The sequence below is a fragment of the Callithrix jacchus genome, chromosome 18 (genome assembly GCF_049354715.1).
Source record: "Callithrix jacchus isolate 240 chromosome 18, calJac240_pri, whole genome shotgun sequence".
Classification (NCBI taxonomy): Eukaryota; Metazoa; Chordata; class Mammalia; order Primates; family Cebidae; genus Callithrix; species Callithrix jacchus.
Window position 1 is genome coordinate 36,368,794 of NC_133519.1, and position 16,022 is coordinate 36,384,815.

Sequence of the window (16,022 nt, forward strand, 5' to 3'; positions counted from 1 at the left end):
TCTGGGATGAGACAGTTGCTGCCTCTTAGAAGATGGCAAAACAAAGCCTGTAATCCCCCCATCCAATTGTGCAGTAATCCTCAGGGTGAGAAGGAGATCACGGAGAGAGAGGACTTCTGTCATTTCATTTAACAAACACAATGTAACACTAATACTAGCTACCATTGTAAGCACTTTACCAGCCCCAACTCGTAATCCTCATAACAACCTTAAGAGTGGGTACTCCTTGCAACTGTCTTGCATGTTCTGCTCATGTACGCCAAAACCTAAAATGCAATAAAAAATAAAAAAAAGAGTGGGTACTCCTTTTAAAGATGAAGAAACAGAGGCATTGAGAGGTGAAATAACTTGCTTAAGGTCTCATAGCTAGAAGATGGCACAGCCAGGGATTTGAACCCAGGCAGACTGGCTCCCAGAGTTCACACTCCACTGAGCTGCCTCTCACAGCTTCTGTGGGTAACACATTTGCTCTGCAAAGCTGGGGGCAGCAGCATACCCCTGGGGAGCTCCTGGTGCCCCAATCCAACCTCAGAAATGTAGCCTCAGCACTGACTGGTTGTTGCAGACTCAATGAACTGGCTATTGAGGAATAAGTCACAGGATGGTTAAGAGATCCTGAGAAGCAACAGTGATGTCTGCAGAATTAATTGGTGGCTTCTCTTGGGAACATACTGATTTGCAAGAGTCCTGTCCAATTGACCCTGACCATTCATGCAGAATATTTGCTTTTTCGCCTGAAAATAGCCACAGAGAAGGGGTTGGGTTGGAGGTGCTTGTATGTGTGTGTATATGCTAGAACATATTTTTCCCCTCCACAGATTTGTGGGTGGCTAATTGGAACCTACCATGGGCATAAGTGGTTATGGTTTATGTGGGAAGGAGTAACTGTTTATGAGATTTAGGACGGAACATATTTAGTATAAACCATTTTCTAAAACATTTACAATCTCACCAAGAGATAGAGAGCTGAACAGCAACTGGGGGAAGAAATTGTGCAAAGAGTAATCTAAATGCCCCACCTCTTCCTTCCCCTCATTATGAAGCTTCTAGATCTGCAGAGAACTTAGCCACCAGCATTGAGTGGCAAGTGTCCCAGAGGAAGCTGGTGTTTTCTCCTTTTTTTTAAAGTAGAAGACACAGAGGCCCAGGGAATGGAAGTGTATTTCCTAGAATGCATGGACTTTGGTGGCTCTCGTGAGATTGACTCAGCCCTAGCTCAGTGATAAGAAAAAAGTGAAAATACAGGTTGAGTATCTCTAATCCAAGCATCTATAATCTGACATGCTCCAAAATCCAGAACTTTTTGAGTGCTAAGATGATGCTCAAAGGAAATGCTCACTGGAGCATTTTGGATTTCAGATTTCTGGATTATAGAGGCTCAATTGCTAAGTATAATGCAAATACTTCAAAATAAAAAAAAAAATCCAAAATCCAAAACACTTCTGGTGTTTGTTAAGCATTTTGAATAAGGGATACTTAACCTGTATCAACTCATTTCATAACTACAACACCACTTAAAGGTTGGTAGTTTTATTATCCCCAATACACAGATGCAAAAACTGGGGGACAGAGAAATTAATAACTTGCCAAAGGGAACTTGGCTAATAAATGATACAAGTGGTATTCAAACATGAGGGAAAGCAGCAGGCCCAGATGTTAATCCCATGCCTCCCATGTCCTATACTGTACGACTGTAAATTCTTACAACAGTTACCCAGCACAGTCCTTCCTGCCCCTTCCCAATTCAATACTTGGCCTCTCCCAGGATTTTGACCCTGGCCCTTTCTCACTAGAACACTCCGCATCCTGACTCCTGCTCTCCACAATTCAATCCCCAGTTTTGGTTCCCTTCCTTAGGGCTCCCAGCCCAGCCCAATCTTCTTCTCCCTACTCTTTCCACAAAAGAGCTACTCAGACACTAGGGATGAGCTCATATGCATTTCTTACATTTGAATTATTATCAGTATTTTCAAAGGGACTTTCACATAAACATTTAGGCTGCACAATCACCCTGAGATGAATGAGAAGGTATTTGATACCTGTTTTACTGGTGCAAAGCTCTACATTTTAACAGATGGAGGAAACAAGATGTTAGACATTCAATTTCCAGGGAATAGGGAGCAGAGAGAAGCTTTCTTCTGATGAGAAGGAAGCCTTCTCTGCTACCAAAGCCCTTTCTGGCTTCCTTAGTGGGGAAAATCAAGGAACATGTTGCAGAGTGGAGCGCATGTAGAAGAGGCCCTCCTTCTGCCCCCGGAGGCTCAGCCCTCTCAGCCTCTCAGTGGGAATGTGAGAATGAAAAGATGCATTAGCTGATGGGTTGACGCTGCTGTATGCTTCACGCAACCCCAGTTCAGATGAGCAGGCTAGCCTTTCCGAGCCGCACAGGGCAGTTCTACCTGGATTCATGCAGCCCCCAGAGAAGGGTGATGAGCTGCTCGGGGTGGGAGCTGGAGTTGCTTCTAGTGCCTGAAGGAAGGGGGAGGTAGAGAGTGGCATCCCTCCCTCTCTCCCCCTCCTCCACCCCACTCCTCCCCTTGCTCCCACTCCTCCCATTTCCCTCCACCCCCGCCCCCTCCCCTAAAATCTGTAATGATGGAGGTAGTGAAAAGCAGGGAAAGATTGATAATCAGCCTCATTATCACCAGCATTATATATAATTATAGCAAAACCTCACTCATTTGGATCAATTGAGAGAAAAATCAGTCTAAATTTGTGACAAGTTGGCAGATTACTTTTAAATGACAATTTTATTACTTCTAAGTAACACATGTGAATAGTTTGTGTTTCAAGTACCAAAAGCTAATAGTTATTAAGTGGCGATTTTAGAAAACCTGCTTTAAAAGATTCTTTTGTAATTAACACCCCGTTAACATGCTAATATGCTCCTACTCTGCTTTTTAAATTGCTTGAAAACATATGTATCTTAAATAGGCTCAACACTTCTACCATCTTATTTGCTTAACAAACCTTTTTTTATTATTATTTTGTGAATGAACAAATACAAAGTGGTTTATACCGTGACCAATTTAGTCACCACTCTGAATTAATTATGTTGTAAATTAATAAGACCATGTTGTTATTTTTGTTCAGAAACCAGAATTTTAGAACTTGAGGAACCACCTCCTTTTATAGAAGAGAAAATAATTCCAGAGAGGTTGAGAGACTTGCCCAAGGCTTCGCAGGCAAAAACAGCACTTCCTCCGGCTCCTGGGTCCACGCTTATTCCATTCCCTACATAATGACTTACACTCCTAAAACTCTTTATAAATGTGCTATTTATTTTCATACCAATTATTGGTTGTGTCAGTCAAAAGATATTTGTTGAGTGCCTATTCTATGCCATGCCTTGTGCTAGGCACTACAGATAGAGGGGCCCCTCTTGGAGGCCACTGTCTATGTCACTCAAGCTTCAAACCGACTCAGTGTAGTCTGCAGGGCAGAAATTATTCCCATTAGACAGATTAGGAAACTGAGGTTCAGAATGATAAAGCGGCCCTTTTGAGGGCTTGCTGCAAATTATTATAGACCTAGAATTTGAGTCTAGTCTAGCAGAATTTCTGTGAACATTTCTGCATATAATTAATGACATTTTGCTTGCACGCCACCTTTCCCAGCCAGCACCAAATTATAGACCTTGCTGGTGCAGATGGATATTATGCCATCACTAACAAATGAGAGGCTCCAGGGGATCCTGCTAACGAGGACCGGCTGGCTGTCCCTTTAAGCCAATTCCTTATACTGGTACATCATGTACTGGCTAGTCCATGAAGGCAGATGTCAATGAATGTTTGAAGCAGATGCCAATAAGGGTGCTCCCAGTTCTCCTCTTGTCCCTAAAGTTCTTGAACATCAATTATGTGTACACCCAGCCCTTGAATCCATGACCTCTGTTTCTTTCTCTCTCTGGGTTTCTTGTTCAGATAGGCTTTCTCTATCTGAACAAGACAATCTCTATAGATTGTCTTCTAAAGACAGCAGTCATCTTAAAATGCAGGAACTCTATTCCTAGTCCAATGTTACCATTGGGTAATATTCAGAACATATCTGTTCTCAAGTTCCAAATCCCCGAATTCTCTGGATCCATTCACTTAAACTTAGCCCTAAGAAAAATTTGTAGAAATAATTAACCTCCAAATGTTTTGAAGGCTTCGGAGCTTGTAACTAGTTTATGCAGTCCACCTGGGTAGGGGATGGGCTTCATGCTCTTGGTGTCTTGCACAGCCCATGTACAAGCAGATGCTTAGCCAGGTGTACTGGCTGGCTGGCTGGCATTCTCCATCAGTCTAGGATGTTCTTCCCTTGCTCTCTCACCTCTGCTCTCCACATCGCTGCGGCGGTGAAAACACAGATACGGTGAGGCCTGAACCCTCCAGGAGGCTGCTTCCCCGTCACACTAGTGACCAATAAAATGAAAAGGTGGGACAAAGATGTTGAGTCACAGAAACGAAACCCAGGCCACCAGCCTAGAAGAAACACCCAAAAATATTCATTAAGCACTTTGTTTTCCATTCATCTGACATCTTGTAAATGCTTTTTGAATTAAAGATGGTAACAGGCCTTTCTGTTTTTCAAGTTTGGATGTTAATTCTGAAATCCCACCAGGAGTTTGGGATTGATTTTTAACCTTGAAACTCTTGCTGTCCCCTACTTGTGCCCCCATCTGGCTACAGTAGCTGATAAAAGGGCAAGGAACTCCAGGTTGTTCAATTTGCATTTGAGGAAATGGAGGGGTTCGGGACTTATCAAGGTCACTGCCTGGGGTGAGGGTACCCTGAAGATGATAGGGGTTGGCAGTCCCAGGTTATGGCTCCCTCTCTGTCTGACCTCATGAGCACCTGCCTTAGGATGATTGGTTAAAACATAATTTTCTGAAAACAGTGCTCTCTCTGGGGCAGAATCCGTGTCTTACTTACTTTGTCAGCACCTCATAGTGTGCAGTCTGACACTTTAAGAACAGGGGAATCTTCTCTAAGAAAAAGGTACATACCAAACTCTAGCTAAATTTAGTGCTGTAGTCTCCAGATTTTCCAGAGAAAAAAGGAATTAACTTGTATTATGTGTTTACAATTTTCCAGGCTTGATTTTATTTAGCCCTCACACTGTGGAAGGTTAACCCTTACCCCATATGGTTGGTAGCATTGAGCTATTTTAGCAAAGTGGGGAGGAGGACTTTCTGTGGCTCAGCCCCTTCTACTTCCCTTCCTGCTACCCCAGGTGGCTCCAAGGGGACTCATGGGAACTCAGTTTGAAGACCACAAACAGCCACAGGTCCCGGGCAAGCCATACCTGGTTTTCCCAGTGTCCTTGCTTATAACAGAGGGGTTGTACTCACTGATCTGCAGGCCCCTCTGTGTACCTTTGACAGTCAATCCCGCTCTGTGATATGGAAGCTGGAGGAAGAACAGTGTGCAGCTAAGGTGCTGGGAATCACTACTAACGGAAGAGCAATCAGAAATGGTAAAGGTAATAAAACTTCTCTAGAATGATCCCCTATGGGTCTGCAAGCTTGTTGGAACGCAGCCACATCTGTGTGCGTTAGCTTACACATTGACTGTGTCTCCTTTCACACTGCAAAGGATATTGTGAGTAGTTGTCACAGAGATGGCACAGCCAGCAAAGACTAAAATACTTACTGCCTGACCCTTGAAGGAAAAAGTTTGCTCAACCTCTACTCCAGAATGCAAAATCGGGTTTCACATATTAAAATAAATGGAGGTCCACCTGGAAAAATATTTGAATCCTCATTTTATTAGCACCTTTGGGGACCCAGTCTCCTGCCCTCCCTGACTCCTAGTCATTTTGTTCATTTGCCACAATTATGTATGTTCAAGGAAAAGAATGCATTATAATCCATAAGTAAGTTGTGAAGACCATAGGGCAAGAATTGAATATCTTAGTTGTCCTTACACATAATCCACCCACTTGGGGCTTATCTGGGCTTACCTTCTGCTATCTCCCCTCCACCCTGGCAAGTGGCAAGCACAGTGCAGGAGTTCAGCACAGCAGGCCTGGCACAAGACTGCCTGGACTTGGATCCTGGCCCTGCTCCTTACCAGCTAAGGGATCTTGGACAGTTTGCTCAATCTCCCTGTGGCTTCACTTTCCTGTCAGTAAAATGGGGATGAGGTACTAATAGTATCTTATTTTCAAGGGCCCTTGAGAATATTAAACAAGATGCTGCATATCATGCCCTTGGAAAGGTGCTTGGCACATAGTAGGTGCCTAATAACTGTTAGCTACTCCAGATTGAGTCTCCCTTATTGGAAATGCTTGGGAATCAAGATATTTCCAATCTTTTTTTCTTTTGATTTTGGGATATTTACATTATATACTTACTGGTTATGCATTCCTAATCCGAAAATCCCAAATACTCCAATGAACATTTCTTTTAGGAGTCATGTCAGTGCTCAAAAAGTTTTGGATTTTGGAACATTTTGGATTTGGGATTTTTGGATTAGAGACGCTCAACATATATATGTAAAGCGTTTAGAACCATGTCTGGCTTGTGGCAACTGCTCCGTAAATATTAGTTATTATCACTGTTACACAGCAGAGGAGGTGGCAGTCAGTTGTTGGTTGAAGAGCCTGTGCCTGGCAGTCTCCCGCCGACTCTACTCAGCAGCATGTCTGTGTTAAGAGCCAAGCAGGGAAAGAATATGTGAGTAAATTTGCTGCAGACAAAGAAGAACAAGTCAGGTGTCTGATAATCCTATGATTACTGGGCTTTCACACCATATCCTCCACTGGAGGAATGGAGTCAGGCTTTGGTGTGTGACAGTTCCACCGTGGGAGAGATCAGAGAGGGACAGGGCCCCATGGTGCTCCCGTCACTTCATATGGAGACTCCTGACTCTGAGAAATGCCAAGTCTTTAGCTCTGTCCCTTTCCCCACGGGTGGGCGTTAGCCCTTATCATTGATTCCATTACAAGTTTCCATTCCAACCTGAAGAGGGTTGCTAGTGGGAGAGCAAACTCTCTACCCTTCCTGGCACAGCAGCAAAGCGGGGGAAACACCAAGCCATTTGCTCCCTTGTCTGGCCAGTCAGAAAAACTGCATGCTTGACATTTTGCTTTTATTGGCTGAGGATGAGGTTGCTAAGCAACTTCCTTACCTTGGTAAGAATTCTGTAGTTCTCAGTGCCCGGGCTTTTGTGTCCTCTTTCTCAGTGAGTATCTCTCTCTCTCTCTGTCACACACACACACACACACACACACACACACGCGCATGCACGCATGCAATTCATTGTTTAGAGATTGTGGTTCTGGTAAACGTCAGAGACATTGATTTCTTATGCAAATAATTTCTGTTGATAAACTCTATACCTAGTTATATACATTAACAAAAACTTAGTGGACCTCATGGTCTCAGGAGCTCTCAGCAGTCCTCTGAGATAGACCTATTTGTCTCAATTTATGACTGAGGAAACTGCAATTTACAGAGGTCATGTTCCTTGCTCAAATTTACATAGCTGGAAACCAGCAGAGCCTCAAGTTCAACCTAGAACTCTTGGACTTTGGAGCTCTTATCTCCTCCTTAGTCCTGCAGCCCTGAAGCCTAGTGCCATCAGTGCACACAGGGACTTTCGGAGTCATCGCAGAGTCATGCTCTGTATGGATTCTCGTCGCAGTTTGGCTCCCGGTGACACTCTCAGCACCTTTAATTGGAATGCCGAATGGTTTGAAGGCCTAACATGGTCCAGTTGATGATGACAGGTGCCCCTCAGCACCCGGTCCAGACACAGGCCATTCCAGACCACCAAGACTTGCACTTCTTTCTTTTCAATGCCAATAATCCATGTCCTACCAAATGCTCATGAAACAGTGCTGGAAGGGATCTTACAGGTCACTGAGTGCCCACCTTACCGGGGGTAATGAGGCCCAGGAGTATGCAATGCTATGCTTGGGTATGTTGCCAGAAGAGAAGAAAACCTTTTGAGGAACTCCACTAGCGCTTTCTCATCAGATAAGGTATTTTGTAATAAAATCATTGCCTGAGCAAAGAGAATGAACTCTGCAGAATACAGACTTGGTGCATTTTCCAGGCATCTGGGCAGTGGGCCTGGCATAGGAGGCTGGAAGATCAAGAGGGCACAGGGGAAGGCGGGGAGCAAGCTTCATGGGATGCTGGCGCCAGGGGTCATGCCACAGTATAAGTTGGGCTGAGAGACTGGATCAGGCCATTTCTCCTGCTGGTATCTTGTGCTATAAGATAACTCAAACTAGGTAATTTATAAATAATAGAAATTTATTGCTCACAGTTCTGGAGACTTGAAAATTCAGGATCAAGGCACGAGGGGTTTAGTGTCTGGTGAGGGCCACTCTCTGCTTCCAAGATAGTGCCTCACAGGATGGAAGGGACAGAAAAACAGACAAAATGGTGCATCCTCTCAAGCGGAAGAGTTCTCTGAAGTCCCCTTTTATAAGGACATTAATCCCATTTGAGGGTGGAGCCCTCATGGACTGCTCACCTCCAAAAGGCCCCACCTCTTACTGCTCTCTTATGGTTTAAATTCCAACACAAATTTTGGAGGGACACATGCATCCAAATCATTGTAAGAACCAAAAGGAAAAATTAGAGAAAACCTTGACTTCAGATTTGGACTAGACTTGCCCTAGGTTGAGGGATAGACAGAGCCTACCCTGGATCAATTTGCAATAAACATCATTTATCCTTCAAGCAGGAGCCTGCCTACTTTCAGCTGATGCTGAAGGGAAACCTTCAGTTTCTACCTAGTTCAGAGCTTAACCAGAAGGCTAGGTGAGGAAGGAAAAGAAATAAGATATAATCAGGTATATGGAAAATTGTGGTGCTTTTTGGTACTTGCTGTAGTTTCCATGGGGCTGTGAAAAAAAAAAGAAGTGAGAAAGGCTGACAAAAACATCACGGGCAGGTATGCATTAGTGTCTATTTGGGAGAATAGATTAATTTTCCATTGAGAAACACTTTTGTCATCAAAGTTATTATTTTTCAACTTGTCTAAAAGCAAATCTATTTATTTCTAAGAACTACTGGGCCTTTGTAAAAGGCAAAGAACTAAAAGAACTAAAATGCATTTGTCTAAGATGTATTTGTCTTTTTAAATTCTATTTTATTTTTTAAAAAGTAGTTATAAAATAGCCCACCTCTTCCGGGTCATTGACTCAACAGAAATAAACCACATTTTAAAGGCCATTAAGAACCAAACTTTAACTCATTATTTCATTATATCTCAACAATGTACCATTCTCATGAGTGCACTAAGTAGTGCACTTGCCTGCACGTTCTATTAATAACAACAACCAAAATGTACTTTAAATTTCAAATCACTTTCATATCACTATCACATTTTATTTTTGAAACAACTCATGAGTCCTTCAAAGTCCATATTTGTATATTTTTGTGCAGGTTGATGTTTCTTAAACAACATTTCTTTGCATACTATTTTCACGATATTTTATATATCCTCTGTACTTAGACTTTTTAAAAAATCAATTTACTCTTTTCAAGAAAGCTTAAATAGCTATCTTTAGGAAGATAATTTTATAACAGAAAAGGTGAGCTCAGTCACTCCCTAGAAGCAAAAGAAAACAGAAAACATAAATACAAAATGATTAATCTTTTAAAGTTTGTCAACATATCACTTAAAATGCCCACCGTCACTGGCGGCAGAGGGTCTGCACCCTGGAACTGTTGGGTTGATGAATGTGTGAAGCAAACTCTTGCTCTTGTCTGTCCCCTTGGTCTAGGCCTGGTGTCAGGCTTTGGTTCTTGACCCTGGGGGTAAAGAAATAGAAGGCGCAGTCTCTCTATCTGTTTAAAGCAGAATAAGAAGGAAAGTTGCAGGGTCATCTGGTCTGTTTTGGGAAAAAAGGAAAAGTCAGTTTCCTTCAGATAGCTTGGTCGTGGGGAAGGACAGCTGCCTTCCCAGTGGAGCTTATGGCTCCTCATCCATTGATCAGGGCTGGCTCCTAACTCACCTGTCACACTTTATCTTAGTAACCGACTCAAGGTATACATTAGCCTCGTTAAATGTCAGAGCCCCCAGGGCCTTGGAAGAGTCTAAAACTGCTCTTTCCAATTAATGGCCATCTGAAAAGAGTCTTGGTTTTTTTGGCTTTAGTTCTTGAGTGCTGCCCTCTTTTCTCTCCTTCAGATGAACTTTCAGCTTGAGATCACTTCAGAATTGAGTCATCTTGTACTCTTGGTGCAGATGGCTCTCCAATCATCTCTGCTGTCCTTGACAGCAAACACAGAGCAAAGCGGGGGTTTCAGATTGATGATTCCAATTGAGGCTTTGCTAGTTACTACCTGGGCAGTGCCAGATACTCTGACAGAGATGGAGAAACAAAACTGGACCTGTTTTTTTTCCTTTTTGTTAAGGGGAAAGACAGGGGAATAAACAAATATGGCGATACAGCATAACAAATGCAAGATATGAGTAAGTACAGACAGTTTTAGAAAACAAAAAAAGGGCAGCAAAGCAGACCAGGAACACCAGGAAAAGCTTCCTGGAGGAGGTGGTACTTGAGTTAGACCTTGAAGGATGAATAAGAGCATCTAGACAATGGAGGCAGAGGTAAGTCATCTTGAAACTGAGAATGGTTTGCAGTTAGATAGAGCCTCAAGTTTCTCATCTGCAAAAGGCTGAAATAACTTCATATGCTTATGGTCAAGATAAAGAGTTACGGAAATTGCCTGATGCTATTGAGGACACATAATAAATATTTGAGTTATTCATTTTAACCCCTTTGCCACTCCCCTGTGGGCCCATAGCCAGTTTCCTCCCTGGTTGTAGTACTTAAGACATGGGTTATTGGGACTTATCCGTCGATGAGGCAGTTGTCCCTGATAGGCCAAAGCTCCATAGGTAAAATGACAAGAGGGTCACAGCTTCCTTGGAGTGACTCTCCAAGGGTCACTAAGGGCTGCGTATTTCCACAAGTAGCCCTTAACAAAGCTAGAAAAGCTCCAAAAGAAACTGCAGGTTGACATCTTTTTCCAGTGGGATATTTAAGTTTAGGAGTAGTTTCACACTTATATTTCTCACACTTCCTGCTCTCCTCCAGAACTTGAATGAAGCAAGTTCCCCTCAGCATCCTGCTCCTGACACTCCACTTAGCACTCACTGATGTTGCCCAAAGGCTTAGGACAGTGCCTTGCATGTAGCAGGCCCTCAAGAAGTACTTGTTGGATGAATAGTGAGCCACATAACGTCAGGCATATGACTTCCTCAACTCCATATCACATCTGTTTGGCAAGGTGTCTGACCCACAGTAGGCTTCCGAGAATGGGGTAGCTTCTCCAGCAGACCATGCTTACTGAGCACTTAATCATCTCGCTTTCACAGATGCGTTGCATGCAGCTACTGTGCACAGGGCTTCTTCGCATCTGTTCTTGCACGCTACCTGCACAGGGATCTAGTGATGTGATCCACGGTGGGCTGCCCTGTGGTGTTTTCTAGTCTCTGCTTTGCTGCCACACCTCCTAAAGCTTATAGCTCCTCTCTTGCGGAGAGAATGTTCCACGTGGGGCTCTCAAGATGTCAGGAGTCCCCTCTCCTGTTTCATCTCGAGTTTGCTTTTGACTATAGGGGAATATGGGCTCAATTTATTGGAAGAAAGTGGTACTCATGACCTCCTCGCCAAGACCATGTTCCACAGACATTTGTGGGTGCAGTATTCTATTCTCAGGGACAGAAATGGTCTCAGCAGGCCTGCCTGCACTTGCCTTCCTGTGCTTCCTGGCCCTCTGTGGCCATAAAGCCATGCCTAGTCCATTCCAAGTCTTCTCCCCTGAGTGCTAATTAATCCTGTGCTATGGAGATGGACAGGAAAAGAACATCACATACAAAAAGCTTAAATAGATATAGGAAACCAGGGGGTATGACACAGCCTCTGCCTTCCCTTGATGTCAGTGACTGTGTGCTCTTCAGCTCTGAATCCCCAGCACCTGGCACCCTAATAAATGTTTGTTGCGTTTAAATGAATGAATGAATCTCAGCCTTGCCCCAATTCTCAGAGCAATATGAGTTCTAGGCAGGGAATTCTGGGAACCTACTCACTCACTGCACCTGAGGTTTGGTATAAACTCACCTTCCCTGGCTGGCTGGCCCAGGCCATAGTCACTCAGGCCAGGGCTTCTGGACTGTGCCCCTTGTCCCACTGGCTGTGGATCCGGCATAGTCCAGACTGGATTCAGGTTGGGCCCCAGAGAACTAAAACATCCATGCTTATTTCTGTCCTAGGGCAGGCCCTCTCCCCTCTCTGTCCCTCGATTCTCTTTATATCAACAGGGTAGTGTAGGTGAGAACAGCTAGGGCTCACAGACATGTAGGCTAAAAGGAGGGGCAGGAAACAGGAAAGAAAGGTGGGGCTGGGCCTCTGTCTCCACGGGGTCCCTTTCCATGCCTCCCAGCCTCTGACCACCTATATTCTTTTTTTCCTTACAGGCTCCCCTGGCCACACTGGCTCTACATCCATGAGCCCGTCGGCAGCCTTGTCCACGGGGAAACCAATGGACAGCCATTCCAGCTACACGGACACCCCAGTGAGTGCCCCACGGACTCTGAGTGCAGTGGGGACCCCCCTCAATGCCCTGGGCTCTCCATATCGAGTCATCACCTCTGCCATGGGCCCACCCACAGGAGCACTGGCAGCCCCTCCAGGAATCAACCTGGTTGCCCCACCCAGCTCTCAGGTAGGTGTTCTTCCTCTCCAAGGCCTTTCCAGCCATCTTACGTGGTTTCACCCAGGCTGCTCCTGGAGTAGAACCAGCACTTACCATGTGTGTAATGCGTGCTTGCTGAAGGGGTTGGATGGTGTCTACAGACGTCCCTCAGGCAGGGTCTTCATGCGTGTGTCCTCAGGCTGAGCAGTCCTGAAGACCTGACGACTCCTCATGGTCCAGGAGACTGTGACCAAAAGAGACCCTCCCTTGTGGTTTCAGTAGTTCAACACTGGCTGTGATTTTAACATCTCTAGAGTTGTTTATGGACAACTCACATCAGCAGAGTGGACCCCTTTTACTCCTGTCAATTCAATTATGAGCATTTATTGAGTCACCAAAGTGCCATGTGCTCTTGTTAAAGGTAATGCAGAAACGATCAGGGTGTGGTCATTGCTCTCCAGAAGCTTACAGCTGAGAGGAGAAATAGGCAGGTATGGCAGTGAACAAATTGAGAGCAAGACACACTGTGTTACATGCTGTCTCTAAGACTATGGGAAGTCGGGAAGGAAATTTTACCTGTGTTAATTTCGAGTGCCTTCTGTCATGAAGGAGGAGAAGAGGTATGTGCATGGTTCATGCTAGGTTGTTACTCTGCAGAGCCTATAGGATGGCCAGATGTCTTTACTCCATTCTAGCAATGCCACACTAAGGTCATCACCTTTCCCCTCTTGTAGTGGTTGGCTATTGCTGCAATAATGCCGCATAACAAAAATCCTCAAACACTTATCTTCTCACTCATATGCCTACTTTAAGCTAGGATAGATGGCTCTGCTTCAGATGGTGGATGAGTGGGCTCAGCTGCAGGCTCATCATGTCCCATTGTAAAGGAGCAGCAGCTACCTGGGGCATGCTTTTCTCATGGTGTATCATAGAAGTGCAAAAGTCCAAACCCAATCCAGAAAGCACAGTGACGTCTCTGCTCAAATCATGCCCACTGATATTCCATCAGCCTAAGAAAACCATATGACTGATTCCAACATTGATGGGGGAAGGAAGAAGGCTGTGTCTATACTAGTGGGAGGTACTACAGAGACACGATGCAAAGAATATGAAGAATTAGAAGGAGTGAAGTATTCGGAACAATAATCCCATCTGCCACACCTTCTTCTTTTCCTGTGTAATAGCCAGGATCTCTGCTGCCTCATCTACCAGCACACCCAGAGGCAGAACTGGCAGGTTCTTATGATGGCTAACTTTATGTGTCAACTTGACTGGGCCATAGGATGCCCTCATATTTGGTTAAACATTGTTCTGGGTGTTTCTGTGAGGGTGTTTTTGGATGAGATGAACATTTAAATAAGGTAGACTGAGTAAAGGAGTTTGTCCTCCCTAATGTGAGCGGGCATCATCCAATTAGTTGATCTGAATAGAACAAAAAAGCCCACCGTCCTCTGAGTAACAGGAAACTTTCCTGCCTAATGACCTTTGAACTGTGACATTATTTTTTTCTTGTCTCTGAACTTGAACTGAAGCATTTGCTCTTCCTGGGTCTCAAGCCTGCTGGTCTTTGGACTATGCCATGAGCTTTTTTGGGTCTCCAGCTTGCTGACTCACCCTGTGGATCCTGGGACTTGTCAGCCTCCATAATCATGTGAGACAATTGCTTATAATAAAATTTTATATTTTTATATATTTATTTATTTTTTGAGACGGAGTTTCGCTCTTGTTACCCAGGCTGGAGTGCAATGGTGCGATCTCGGCTCACCTCAACCTCCGCCTCCTGGGTTCAAGCAATTCTCCTGCCTCAGCCTCCCGAGTAGCTGGGATTACAGGCGTGCACCACCGTGCCCAGTTAATTTTTGTATTTTTAGTAGAGACGGGGTTTCACCTTGTTGACCAGGATGGTCTCGATCTCTTGACCTTGTGATCCACCCGCCTCGGCCTCCCAAAGCGCTGGGATTATAGGCGTGAGCCACCTCACCCGGCCCTTATAATAAAATTTTAAACGCACACACACAAACACTCCCCCCCTCCCCACACACACTCCTCCTGTAGATTCTGTTTCTCTGGAGATCACTAACACAGTCCCAAAGTGTCCTTTGAATGTAGTTTTGTAGTTTTGAAGAACAGGCAGGGCTCCTTTTACTTTGGCATTTTCTGCTACTCCAGAGGGAGAACGTCAGTGATCATGCCTGGAGTCTCTGAGACACCTCATACTCTAGGGGTCTGAAAGCAAATTCATGTGGAGTTATAGCATAGAGCCAGTAAGGACTTCAAAAATGTGTTGCTCCATAGAATAGATAATTTGGAGACGGCCTGAGAGATCAGCTAGTGTAGGGATTACAGGGGCTGGGGCCAGTTGGGTAACACAGGTGAGTGAATGAGGGCAGGTGTGGACTGTGGAGAGCTGCCCTTTTCCCTCAAAGCTGTTCAAATTCCAAGACTTTTAAAGCATTCCTCAGTCCAAATGAGCTACTTTCTTGGGTCTAATTTGGCCAGTTATCTTCACCCCAGTTTCTGATCTTATCGTTCTTACCTGCAGAACCTTTTTCAGAGTACGCATTTCTCCCTCATCCCGGATTTTGGCCCTTGCGAAGGTAGCAAAAGCCCCACAGGGGATCCCCACTGCCCTACTCCTGCTCAAATGAGGATCACTCATTCTATCCAAATCCTTTCTTCCACAAATGAAGTAGCAAGACTTGGGGAGCCCAAGTGACTTGTCTAGCCTCACACAGCCAGTCAAAAACAGAGCCACAATGAGGACCTGTCCCCTGGCCTGCAGCCCTGTGTTCACAACTCTGCATTTGCCTAATGCTGTGATATATGCTGACTTGCACAGTGACCCCAAGATCTTCCTACTGGGTGCCAAGGATTATAAGATGGATAATCAGTGCTCCCAAGGAATCTTATGGGAGAGGTGGCCACATTATGCAGATACACTGAACTTGGGTGCTGCATGTATGTTGTCAGGGGCAGACCTGAAGGGAGCAAAGAGAGGGACCTATAAATGGCTCAGTATCTATTCCTTGACCCCAGTGAGAGGGTGAAAGTGCTCAGAGGAGTGGGGATGGGGAAGCAGTAGGGGTGTACATGCATTTATGCCACTCCTACCTACCGTAATCATCCGGGCTGTTGATACCCTATGCTTCATAATGTGTGAAGTTGGTTTATTCCCTTTCTTTCCTGTGAACAGAGTTCAGCAAGGCCAGTAAAATCTGGTAGTTAGACAGAAAGTACATTGAAGTTTTGGGATTAAAGTACAGTTTTGCAAAAGGCACTGACATTCATCCCAATAACTATTTATGTGGACCTACTATGCATCAAGTTCTAAATGATACTGTCCCAAGTTTTAGGGATAAGCACAGAATAAGGT

General features: G+C 44.6%; 1 protein-coding gene across 12 annotated transcripts in view; it reads left to right on the forward strand.

Moving 5' to 3' along the window:
* RXRG (retinoid X receptor gamma) overlaps nucleotides 1–16,022 on the forward strand; it is a 195,937-nt gene that overhangs the window by 155,071 nt on the left and 24,844 nt on the right. For all 12 annotated transcript variants that reach the window (XM_078355035.1, XM_078355037.1, XM_078355034.1 and 9 more), the window contains one exon: nucleotides 12,432–12,679. In XM_078355035.1, the coding sequence (XP_078211161.1) occupies nucleotides 12,432–12,679 (248 nt within the window). The remainder of the gene's footprint in view (nucleotides 1–12,431; nucleotides 12,680–16,022) is intronic.